This window comes from Mustela putorius, unplaced genomic scaffold, assembly GCF_011764305.1.
Source record: "Mustela putorius furo isolate JIRA1106 unplaced genomic scaffold, ASM1176430v1.1 tig00003988_pilon_pilon_pilon, whole genome shotgun sequence".
NCBI lineage: Eukaryota > Metazoa > Chordata > Mammalia > Carnivora > Mustelidae > Mustela > Mustela putorius.
The window spans coordinates 3,195,606-3,209,044 of NW_025422127.1; the positions used below are offsets into that span (position 1 = coordinate 3,195,606).

The window sequence follows — 13,439 nt, forward strand, 5'->3', positions numbered from 1 at the left end:
AAGCAAGCCTCCAACAAATAGGGAGTCCAATATGGGACTCCATCCCAGGACCCTGGGATCATGACCTGAGCTGAAGGCAGATGCTTAACCGACTGAGCCACCCAGGCGTCCCTGGTTATTTTTCATGAAGTGTGCCATTCTTTTGAACTTTAGTTTGTGCTTGTGGAGAAATAAATGGATTTAAAGTGCTCCAAGAATTGGAATGGCAGGACTTTCTGTTTCTTTTTTCTTTTAAGATTTTATTTATTTATTTGACGGAGAGATAGAAAGCACAAGTAGGCAGAGCGGCAGGCAGAGGGAGAGGGAGAAGCAGACTCTCCGCTGAACAGGGAGTCCAACGAGGGGCTCGATCCCAGGACCTTGGGATCATGACCTGAGCCAAAGCAGACACTTAAGTGACTGAGCCACCCAGGCACCCCAGGACCGTCTGTTTTGTAACATATTTAGAATACTGAGAGAATCTAGCCTATTACTATGTATTAGATAATTTGTTGTCTTAAGTAGAGAATTTAATACCCATGCAAAGAACGCTCAGGAAAAAAAAAAGTTGTTTGATTTTTTTCTCCTGAAAAATTGAGACACCTTCAAATTTTGTGTATATATATGTGTGTAGCTTCCTATTGCCTCCATGGGAGATGCCCCTCTTGAAGGAAAGATTATCTAGTATTAGTCAACTGGAAAGTAAAGAAAGAGAAAGACATAGAAGTAAAATATATCTTAAATCTATTGAAATTTTACCAAAAATCCAACCAGAACCTTATTTATAGATTTTTTGTTTGTTTGTTTGTTAGTTTTTTTGATTTTTGCAAATTGGGAGTTACTGTTTGTTGGACTGCAGAGAATGACATCTGGTTGTATTATTGGAAAAGATGAAAAAATAGAGGAGGTCTTATTTATACCTAAATAATTTTAGATCAAGCTAAACATATTCCATAATTTAAGAGTTATGTTTCTACTTTAGAATGATAGAAATGAATAAAATAATATGAAAGGGGATTAAAACTTAAATTCAAGTAATTAACACATAATGTATTATTAGTTTCAGAGGGAGAGGTCAGTGATTCATCAGTCTTATATAATACCCAGTGCTCATTACATCATGTGCCCTCCTTAATGTCCATCACCCAGTAACCACATCCCCCCACTGACATCCCCTCCAGCAACCCTCAGTTTGTTTCCTGTGATTACGAGTCTCTTATGGTGGGGCGCCTGAGTGGCTCAGTTGGTTAAGCCTCTCCCTTCCGCTGAGGTCATGATCCCAGGGTCATGAGACTGAGTCCCGCCTTGGGCTCCCTGCTCAGCAGGGGGTCCGCTGTTCCTTTTTCCTCTGCCCCTCCTCCCTGCTTGTGTTCTTTCTCCCTTTCTGAAATCAATCAATCAATCAATCAATCAATCGTTAAAAAAACAACAAAAAAGAAGTCTCTTATGATTTGTTTCCCTCTCTGATTTTGTCTTTTATTTTTCCCTCCCTTCCCCTATGATCCCGTTTTTTTCTTAAATTCCACATATGAGTAATTATCTTTGTCTGATTGACCTATTTTACTTAGCATAAGTGACATAAGCGACATAAGTGACATAAGCGACATAAGTGACATAAGCGACAAGAGGGAGCAGGGTTGAAGGAGAGGAGAATGAAGAAAGGGAGTGTGGGGAACAGGAGGGACACGGGCGAACGTGTCAAGCAAGTGCCAAAGTTTATTTTGCAGAGTTCTGATTTATACCACACAGTAAGAGAATCGCCTTCTGTACATCTACTTTCTCTTTTGGCCTGAGAGTAGCTGGCCATGCAGAGATACCAGACAGCCTTGACCTTCGTGGTTTGGACACTTAGGCCATAATTCAATATTCTCAAAACACAGGAGCCTTATTAGCTTGGTCTTGAGACAGCAGGTGCAATGGCAACAAGCCAAACCTTACAATGTTCTCATAACAATCACCAGGGAGACACAGTGGCACTCTAGCTTGCTACCTGTGGAAGTCCTTGGTTGAAGAGGTTCCCAAGAACTGTTGCTCTATTGGCTTAACCCCTTCTAGGCACGAGGCTCCCAACACATAAGATCCTTTAGTTCCATCCATGTCCTTGCAAATGGCAAGATTTCTTTTTTTTTTTTTTTAATGGCTGAGCAGTATTCCATTGTATATGAATACCACATCTTCTTTGTCCATTCATCTATTAATGGACATTTGGGCTCTTTCCATAGTTTGGCTATTGTAGACATTGTTGCTATTAACATTGGGGTGCAGGTGGCCCTTCAGATCACATTTGTATCAATGTGGTAAATACCTATTAGTGCAATTGCTGGGTTGTAGGATAGCTCTATTTTCAACTTTTTTTTTTTTCTAAAGATTTTATTTATTTATTTGACAGAGAGAGAGAGATCATAAGTAGGCATCGAGACAGGCAGAGAGAGAGGGGGAAGTAGGCTCCCTGCCCAGCAGAGAGCCCAATGTGGGGCTTGATCCCAGGAGCCTGAGATCATGACCTGAGCCAAAGGCAGAGGCTTAACTCACTGAGCCACCAAGGCTCAGCTTTTTGAGGAACCTCTATAGTGTTCTCCAGAGTGGCTGTACCAGCTGGCATTCCCACCAACAGGGTAAGAGGGTTTGAAAGGGAATTAAGTCTGACTGTGGTCAGACATTATATAAAATGTTATTATTTCATGATTTAAATTGTCATTTAAATTAAAGCCATATACTTTTCTTTCTCCTTAGACTTGTGTGCGAGACAGAGCCATTCTTTCTATCCTGGCTGTTAGGAATATCAGCAAAGAGGTAGCCCAAAAGGCTGTTGATGAAGTTTTTGAATCTTGTTTCAATGACCATGAACCTTTTGGAAGGATCCCACATAACAAGACCTACGCAAGATATGCTCATAGAGACTTTCAAAACCGTGATCGGTATTACTCAAATATATGAAGACATTTTATAAATGGAATTTCTGTGATCTGAAGAAAATATAGTTCTTAAGTGGATAAATGTAAAATGTATGTGATCAATTAAATACAGATAAAAGAGAGAAAGTACTGATTCTAGCATATGATCAGAAAAAGAAACTGTGGTAAAAGTGAAACTGCCTTAAACTCCAAGGCAAAAATTGTAACTTTATAGTTAACCATTTGGTAGGTAAGGTAAATAAATTACATTTTTGTATTTTTTATGTTGTACTTGTGTTTTTTATTATTTATGTTATTTTTAGATTGTGATTTGTTTTTGTTACATGTGAATATTTTAAAATCTGATTATGAAACCCATGAAGTGTGTCCTTGTATGAAGTTGATATGTGACCACTTGGTATTTACATTAAATGTAAAGAAAATGTACTGATTTTATTAAAAGACATTTATTGAGATGTTATCATGGTCAAAATATGCAAAGAATTAAAGTTGGGAATGGTTCATTCAATGGTCAATGCCTCCCTTTTCCCTCTTCTTCTTTCAACTGTATGTGGGGACTATGTGGCTTAACTTTCCAGGGATAAGTTCTGATTAGATTTTTCTTTTGTAAAGGCAGTGCATTAAGTTTATAATGTAACTAAATTTAATTTTTTTTCTGAACTTAATTTTTATGTACTTACAAGATTTTTCATATAGTTATTCTCAAATCTTTTGTCAGGCCCTGTGTCTTGAGTTCTAGATTCAGAAAACAGGTCATCTTGTCTATTCCCCTTAACTGGTAGCTGCATTTTCTACCTATCTCTGGCAAATGTTTCTTGACCTATGTCCAGACTTAAAGACAGTGATGCCTGTATGTAGATGTGGCTAATTAAGAATTTAAAGACAATGAAGTTAGGATTATTTCTTGTGAATTAACATTTGATTTAATTATAAAGTGATACCCAAGCTTGATAACTTATTAAACATTAAAGCGAGGTTTGAGGATTCTGGCAAGACGGTAGAGTAGGAAATAACAGAAATCAGTGTCACCACCTAGACAAAATTGCACTGGCAGAATCTTATATAAATATTTTGAAACTCGAGTCTGAAGGCTCCTAACTTCCAAGGAAAGGCACGGATGGTAAATTGCAGTTAATTTTGATCAATTTCAGCTCTTAGCGTTGTAGTAGCTACCCATCTCCCACCACTCTGCCCTGTGGCAGACAGTTATATATGTTATATGTTACATGTTATATATGTTATATGTTCCTGGAGTAGCTTGTACACAGATTGTGGAGCCACAGTGGGCAAAAGGTACCCTGTCTTCCATATATTTGGGACCTGCTCTGATTGCTGCTTCTGAACACAGAGGTTTGGAGATAGAGATGGTGGCATTGTTGCACCATTTTTGCAAAGTGCTTCCCAAACGGCTAAAAGGTCTTCAAAGGGCTGGTGCCTTTTGTTGTCCTTCATTTTCCCCTTTTGGTATCTAGACCTTGAAGACTAGGCCATTCAAAAACAATGGCAGGGGTACCTAGGTAGCTCAGTTGGTAAAGCATCTGCCTTCAGATCAGGTCTGAAGGTACTGGGATTGAGCCCCGCATTGGGCTCCCTGCTCAGTGGGCAGCCTCCTTCTCTCACTCCCTCTGCCACTGTCCCTGCTTGTGCCCTTTCATGCTCTCTCTCAAATAAATAAAATCTTAAAAAAACAAATAAAAAAACCCAAAATAATGGCTTATGCAGGGGGGAATTAGAAAGTCATCAGGCATGCTCAGGGAAAGGCATAGCCTTAGAAAAACCCAAGAAGACCAAGTTTACACCTCAGGATGATCCTTGGCACAGAGACAGCCTGCAACAATTAAAAGCAGAAACAAAAACTAACACTAACTAACCTGAGGAAGCAGAAGAATCTGATTTTCAGAGCTACCAAATTATTAGATTCAAGTGTCCTGTTTTCAACTCCAAAAATCGCAAGGCATACAAAGGATACACAAGACATACACAAGAAAGTGTGGCCCATTCAAAGGAGAAAATAAACTAACAGAAAATTTCCCTGAAAAGACCTGATGGTGGGTTTAGCAGACAAAGAATTTAAAACAACTGCCTTAAAGATGCTCCAAGAACTAAAGGCAAATGTGGAGAAAGTCAACAACTTATGTACAAACAAAATGGAAATATCAATAAAGAGATAAAAAACTTAAAACCAAAAAGCTTGGAAAGTACAATGACAAATGACAAAAATCCACTTGAGGGATTCAAATGCAGATTTGGTCAGGCAGAAGAAAGAATCGGTAATCTTGAAGAAAAGGAAAATTATTGAATCTAAAGGACAGAAAAAAAAAAAGATAAAAGAAAATGGAACAGAGGCTAAGGGATGTGAGGGGTACAATCAAGTTGGCCAGTGTATGCATTATGGAAGTCCCAGGAGAAGAGAGAGAAAGGGACACACAGAATATTTGAAGAAATAATGGTTTGTAACTACACATTTTATTTTCTACATGATTTTAGAGACTTAATACATTAAAGAAGTTATTAGTTTATGTTTGGGGTCACACATATATAAATATGTAATTCTGTGGCACCAACAACTGAAAAGAAAGAAGACAGCAGAATTTTTTTTTAAGGAGCAGAATTTTTGTATGTTATTAAAGTTACACTGGTCTAAATTCAAAACAGAGTGTTAAAACTTTCTGATATTAAATGTAATCTCCATGGTAACCACAGGAAAATAGTTATAGAATATACACAAAAGGACATGACAAATTTAAATTCACTACAAAAAATCAAGTAAACACAAAAGAAGAGAACGGCTCTGTACATGGGAGACAAAAAAGCTGTAAGGTATATAGAAAAATATGTAGCAAGATGCCTGAGGTAAATGTCCTCCTATCAGTAATTATTTTATTATTTTAACGTACTAATTTTTTTATTCTAAAAAGAGAAAGAGAGCATGAACAGGGAGGGGGCAAAGGGAGAGGGAGCAAGAATTCTCAAGCAGACTCCATGCTGAGCACAGATCCTAAGGCAAGGCCTGATCCCATGACCTGAGCTGAAATCAAGAGTCATGTGCTCAATCAACGAAGCCATCCAGGTGCCCCTCAGTTATTATTTTAAATGTAAATGGATTAAACTCTCCAAACAAAAGATTGGGAAAAGATTGGCAGAATGGATTAAAAAAAAAGACCCAACTATAAGATGTCTACAAAAGACTCAGCTAAGATGTAAACACAAATAGATTAAAAGTGAAACAATGGAAAAGGATATTCCCTGCAAATACTAACCAAAAGAGAGCAGGATAGACTATACTAACACTGGACAAGATAGACTTTAAATCAAAAGAGTTTATAAGAGAAAAAGGGATGTTGTATATTAAAAAAAAGCTTCAATAGAGCAAGAAGACATAACATTTACACTCATAATAACAGACCACCGAAATAGGTGAAGCAAAGGGGAGAGAATAGAAGGGAGAAATAGACAGTTCTACAACAATAGTTGGAAACTTCACTACCCCACTCTCCATAATGGATAGAACAACAAGACAGATGATAACCAAGTGAACAGAGGACTTGAACCACAAAATGAACCAACCGGATCTAACAGACATACACGGGACACTCTAACCAACAACAACAATATACACATTTTTCTCAAGTGACATGGGATATTTTCTAATATAGATTATATGTTAGGCTACAAACTAATATATCAATATATTTAAAAAGATATCATATAAGGTATCTTCTCTGACTACAAAGGGATGAAAGTAGAGATTGATAACAGAAGGACAATTAAAAAATTACAAATTTGTAGAAATTAAAAAACATACACAACAAATGATCAAAAAAGAAATCACAGGGAAGTTAGAAAATACTTAAGACAAATGAAAACAACCACAAAGTACCAAAAATTATAGGGCACAGCAAAAGTGGTGCTAAAGGAAAAATTTATAGCTGTAAATACTTACATTAAAAAACAAGAAAAATCTCAAATCAGCAACCTAACTTTACAATGTAAGGAGCTAGACAAAGAAGAAAAAACTAAACCCAAAACCAGCAGAAGGAAGGAAACCATAAACATTAGAGCAGAGACCAGTGAAATAGAGAATAGAAAAATAATAGAGAAAATTATAAAACCAAAAGGTCAAAAGAATTGACAAAATTTCAGCTAGATGGACTAAGAAAAAGAGACTTCAAATTACTAAAATCAGAAAGTGGGAGCATTACTACCAAACTATAGGAATAAAAAAAAATTATGAGAGTACTGTGGACAAAGGTACACACACATATTAGATCACCTAGATGAAATGGACAAATTCCTAGAAATGCAGCACCAAACCATAAAGAATAGAAAATCTATAAGAACTAAAACTAATAGGGAGATTGAATCCCTAATAAAAAAATCTTCTGGGGGAGATAGTTCAAGTTGGCAGAGGAGTAGGAGATCTTAGTTTCATCCAGTCCCAGGAATTCTGCTAGATAGCTATCAAATCATTCTGAACACCTACCTGCAAACTCAACCAGAGAGCTAAGAAAAAATAACTGCAACTCTACAAACAGAAAAGCGACCACTTTCTGCAAGGTAGGAGGTGTGGAGAAGAGAATCTGAGGTGATATATGGGAAGATGGACCACGGGGTGGCGGAGCCTCTGTAGGCTGGCTACTGGAAAGTGATAAAGCAGAAGAGCACAAAATCAGAACTTTTAGAAGTTTGCTTCCATGAGGGGTGCTCAGGTGGTGAAGTCAGGCAGAATCCTAGGTGGGACAATGTGGTGTCAGGATCTCCAGGGTCACAGAAAGACTGGAGGTGCCTGAGTACAGCAGAGTTCTAGGCATTGGAATGGGGAAGCTGGATGCAACTAGCAAGCCCAAGGGTGGGCTTTCATCTGGGGGTTGCCCTATACCTCAAACTGCAGCATGGTCATATGACTGCTTTCCAGGCAGAAGCCCAGCAAGTGGCAGAGCTGCAGCAAGACTCCCCTTCTTCCCCCAAGAGGACAGCATGGGAGTACACTACAGGAGTCTGCAGGGTTTGGAGACTTAAAATGGGGTTATATGCCTGAGATAGAAACACGTGGTCAAAGGCTGGGTGAGCATGGAGTGTGGACAGAGACCAGGGAGAGAGGAGTGATTGAACACTTTTCCCTGGGGGCTCACTGAGAAGTGGGGCCCTGAGATTTTGGCTCTGGGGCTGGAGATTGGGAGGCCACCATTTTCATTCTAATCCTCTAATGCAGCTCACAAAGCCTTCAGGGAACAAAAGCCACAGAGATCAATCCAGAGCAGATTACTTAACCTGGCCCCCTAGCCAGGGCAGTGCACATCTGCCTGGGGCAAAGACACCTGAAAATCAGTGCAACATGCCCCTCCCTCCCAGCAAGAACATCCAGCTAAGACCAAGTTTACCAATCACACAACTGCAAAACTCCAGCACTAGGGAAAAATATAAATAGAATTCATGTTTTTCCCCCCATAATTCTTTAGTATTTCAAATTTATTTTTTTCTCTTTCCTTTTTCTTTTCTTTCTTTCCTTTTTTTTTTTTTTTTAAGATTTAAAAAATTTATTTGACAAACAGAGATCACGAGTAGGCAGAGAGGCAGGCAGAGAGAGTGGGGGAAGCAGGCTCTCCACTGAACAGAGAGCCCGAATTGGGGCTTGATCCCATGACCCTGGGATCATGACCTGAGCTGAAGGCAGAGGCTTTAACCCATTGAGCCACCCAGGTGCCCCGCTCTTTCCTTTTTCATTGAATTTCTTATTTTATCAACTCCTTTTAAAAATCTTTTAATTTTCATTTTTACAGTTACAGTCTACCCTTTCATTGTATTTAATTTATTTTTGTACATATGTATATGTTTTTCTTTCTTTACAATTTTGAGATCTAGTTTTCTAACAAACAGACCAAAATACACACAGATTCCAATGTATTGCTCTGTTCTGTTCACCTGTCTGATTACAGTCTCTCTCTCTTTTTTAATGTAAATAAATTTTTTTTTCTTCAGTTTTGGGTCTCTTCTGATTTGTTTAATGTATATTTCTCTGGGATCATTGTTGTCATTTTAGCATTTTGTTCTCTCATTCACTGTTTTTTTTTTTTTTTTGGACAGAATGACAAGACAGAAAAACTCATCTCAAATAAGAAAACAAGAGGCAGTGCTGACTGCCAGAGATCTAGTAAGTATGGATATAAGTAAGATGTTGGAACTAGAGTTCAGAATAATGATCATAAAGATAATATATGGGTGGGGCACCTGGGTGGCTCAGTGGCTTAAGCCTCTTCCTTCAGCTCAGGTCATGATCTCAGGGTCCTGGGATTGAGCACCACATCAGGCTCTCTGCTCAGTAAGGAGCCCGCCCCCCAACAACCTACTTGTGATCTCTGTTAAATAAATAAATAAAATATTAAAAAAAAAAGATCATATCTCAGCTTGAAAAAAGCACAGAAGACAATGGGGAATCCCTTTTTGGAGAAATAAAAGAACTAGAATTTAATCAAGTATAAACAAAAAAAGGCTATTAATGAGATACAATAAAGAATGGAGGCTCTGTTAGGATGAGGCTGAAGAGAGAATTAGTGATATATAGGACCAAATGATGGAGAATAAAGAAGTTAAGAAGAGGAGAGAAACAACTACTGGAATCATGAGGGGAGAATTCAGGAGATAAGTAATACCAAAAGCAAAACAACATTAGAGTAATTGGGATCCCAGAAGAAGAAGAAAGAGAGAGATAGTGGCAGAAGGTATACTGGAACATATTATAGTGGAGAACTTTCCTAATCTGGGGAAGGAAACAGACATTCAAGTGAGGAGGCACAGAGAAACCCTCTCAAAATCAATAAAAGTAGACAATTACATCCATATATAATAGTGAAACTTGCAAGTCTCAGAGACAAAGCAATAAACTTGAAAGCATCTCAGGACAAGAGGTCTATAACCTAAAAGGGTAGGAACAATTAGATTGGCAGAAGACATATCCACAGAGATCTGGCAGGCCAGAGAGGACTGGCATGATATATTCAGGGTGCTAAGTGAGAAAAATATGCAGCCAAGAATACTTTATCCAGCTAGGATGTCATTCAGAATAGAAGGAGAGATAAAAAGTTTCCAGGAAAAACAGAAACTAAAAGAATTTCGGATCACTAAACCTTCCCTGCAAGAAATGTTAAAAGAGATCCTTTAAGTGAAGAGAGAGCCCCAAAATAACATAGACCAGAAAAGAACAGAGACAATATACAGAAACAGTGACTTTACAGGTAATACAATGACACTAAATTAATATCTTTCAATAGTTACTCTGAATGTAAATGGGCTAAATGCTCCAATCAAAAGATCCAAGGTATCAGATTGGATAAAAACAGCAAGACCCATTGATATGCTGTCTGGAAAACACATCCAGATTTAAACTGAGGGGGTGGAAAACCATTTATCATGCTAATGAACATCAAAAGAAAGCTAGGGTGGTAATCCTTATAACAGACAAATTAGATTTTAAACCAAAGTCTGTAATAAGAGATGAGAAAAGACAATATATCATAATGAAAGGGTCTAGCCAAAAAGAAGATCTAATAATTGTAAATATTTATGCCCTGAACATGGGAGCAGCCAATTCTATAAATCAAGTCATAACAAAATTAAAGAAACACATCAACAATATGATAATAATAGGGGACCTTAACACCCACTCATTGCAATGGACAGATCATCTAAGCAGATCATTCAAAAGGGAACAAGCGGTTTGAATGACACACTGGACCAGATGGACTTCACAAATATATTCAGAGCACTCCATCCTAAAGCAACAGAATACACATTCTTTTTAAGAGCACATGGAACATTGTCCAGAATAGATCACATACTGGGTCACAAATTGGGTCTCAAAGGGTACCAAAAGATTGGGATCATTCCCAGCATATTTTTGGACCACAATGCTTTGAAACTGGAACTCAATCACAAGAGGAAAGGTGGAAAGAACTCGAGTACATGAAGGCTAAAGAGCATTCTCCTAAAGAGTGAATGGATCAACCAGGAAATTAAAAAAGAATTAAAAAAATTCATGGAGACAAATGAAAATGAAAACACAACTATTAAAAACTTTTGGGATATAGCAAAGGCGGTCCTAAGAGGGAAGTATATTGCAATGTTAGGAGGTCCTCAAAAAATAAGGTGGGGTGCCTGGGTGGCTCAGTGGGTTAAGCTTCTGCCTTTGGTTTAGGTCACAATCTCAGGGTCCTGGGGTTGAGCCCTGCATTGGGCTCTCTGCTCAGCAGGCAGCCCGCTTCCCCTCCCCCTCTCTGTGCCTACTTGTGATCTCTGTCTGTCAAATAAATTAATAAAATCTTAAAAAAAAAAGAAAAAGTCTCAAATATACAACCTAACCTTACACTTAAAGGATCTGGAGAAAGAGCAGCAAATAAAGCCTAAACCCAGCAGGAGAAGAGAATAAAGATTAGAGCAGAAATCAATGAAATAGAAGGGAAAAGAACAGTAGAAGAGATCAATGAAACTAAGACCTGGTTCTTTGAAAGAATTAATAAAATTGATAACCCCCTGGCCAGACTTATCAAAAAGAAAAGAGAAAGGACCCAAATAAATAAAATCCTGCATGAAAGAGGAGAGATCACAACCAATACCAAAGAAATACAAACAATTTTAAGAACATATTACAAACAACTGTATGCCAACAAATTAGGTAATTTGGAAGAAATGGATGCATTCCCAGAGATGTATAAACTACCAAAATAGAAACAGGAGGAAATAGAAAACCTGAACGGACCCATAACCATCAAGGAAATTGGAGCAATAATAAAAAATCTCCCAACATGGGGTGCCTGGGTGGCTCAGTGTGTTAAAGCCTCTGCCTTCAGCTCAGGTCATGATCCCAGAGTCCTGGGATTGAGCCCTGCATAGGGCTCTCTGCTCAGCAGGGAGCCTGCTTCCTCCTCTCTCTCTGCCTGCCTCTCTGCCTACTTGTGATCTGTGTCTGTCAAATAAAAAAATAAAATCTTAAAAAACAAAAACAAAAACAAAACTCCCAACAAACTAGAGTCCAGGGCCTGATGGCTTCCCATGAGAATTCTACCAAACATTTAAAGAAGAATTAATACTTACTCTTCTGAAGGTTTTTCCAAAAATAGAAATGATGGAAAACTTCCAAATTCTTTGAGAGGCCAGCATTGCCTTGATTCCCAAAACCAGACAAAGATTGTACTGAAAAGTAGAATGACAGACCAATATTCCTGATGAACACAGATGCCAAAATTCTCACCAATATACTAGCTAATAGATATAATAGTACATTAAAAGAATTACTCACCATGACCAAGTGGGATTTATTCTGGGCTGCAAGTGCAGTTCAACATCTGCAAATCAATTCACGTGATACAATACATTAATAAAAGAAAGGACAAGAACCATATGATCCTCTCAATAGATGCAGAAAAAGTATTTGAGAAAGTACAGCATCTTTTCTTGATTAAAACTCTTCACAGTGTAGGGATAAAAGCCATATATGAAAAGTTCACAGTATCATTCTCAATGGGCAAAAACTGAAAACATTTCCCTTAAGTTCAAGAACATAGCAGGGATATCTACTATCACCACTGTTGTTCAACCTGGTAATAGAACTCTTAGCTTCAGCAATCAAACAAAAAGATATAAAAGGTATCCAAATAGGCAAAGAAGAAGTCAAACTCTCACTCTTCACAGGTGACATAATACTTTATGTGAAAAACCCAGAAGATTCCACCCCAAAATCACTAGAACATATACAGGAATTCAGCAAAGGGACAGGATACAAAATCGATGCACAGAAATAAGTTGCATTTCTATACACTAACAATGAGACAGAAGAAAGAGAAATTAAGGTGATCCCATTTACAATTGTGCCAAAAACCATAAGATACTTAGGAATAAACCTGACCAAAAAGGCTAAAGATGTGTACTCAGAAAACTATAGAACTTTCATGAAAGAAATTGAGAAATACACAAAGAAATGGAAAAACATTCTGTGCTTAGGATTGGAGGGACAAATATTGTTAAAATGTCTGTGCTACCTGGGGCAATCTATACATTCAACATAATCTCTATCAAAATATATCAACTTTTTTCACAGAGCTGGAACAAATAATCCTGAAATCTATATGGAACAAGAAAAGACCCCAAATAGCCAAAGACATGTTGAAAAAGAAAACCAGACCTGGTGGTATCATAATTCTGGACTTCAAGCTCTATTACGAAGCTGTAATCATCAAGACAGTATGGTACTGGCATAAAAACAGACACATAGATCAGTGGAACAGAATAGAGAACCCAGAAATGGACCCTTAACTCTATGGTCAACTAATCTTCAACAAAGCAGGAAAGACTATCCAATGGAAAAAATACAGTCTCTCCAACAAATGGTGTTGGGTAAATTGGACATGCAGATTTATCTGCATTCATCTGTCACATGCAGATGAATGAAACTGGACCATTTCCTTATACCATACACAAAAAGAGACTCAAAATGGATGAAAGACCTAAATGTGAGCTAGGAATCCATGAAAATTCTAGAGGAGAACACAGGCA

The 13,439-nt window shown here is 37.9% G+C and overlaps 1 protein-coding gene across 6 annotated transcripts in view; it reads left to right on the forward strand.

Moving 5' to 3' along the window:
• The window catches only part of ATP23 (ATP23 metallopeptidase and ATP synthase assembly factor homolog), a 103,008-nt gene extending 99,853 nt beyond the window's left edge, over positions 1–3,155 (forward strand). For all 6 annotated transcript variants that reach the window (XM_045071742.1, XM_045071741.1, XM_045071743.1 and 3 more), the window contains one exon: positions 2,713–3,155. In XM_045071742.1, coding sequence (XP_044927677.1) covers positions 2,713–2,916 — 204 coding nt within the window. In that variant the 3' untranslated portion in view covers positions 2,917–3,155. The remainder of the gene's footprint in view (positions 1–2,712) is intronic.
• The last annotated feature ends 10,284 nt before the right edge of the window (positions 3,156–13,439 follow it).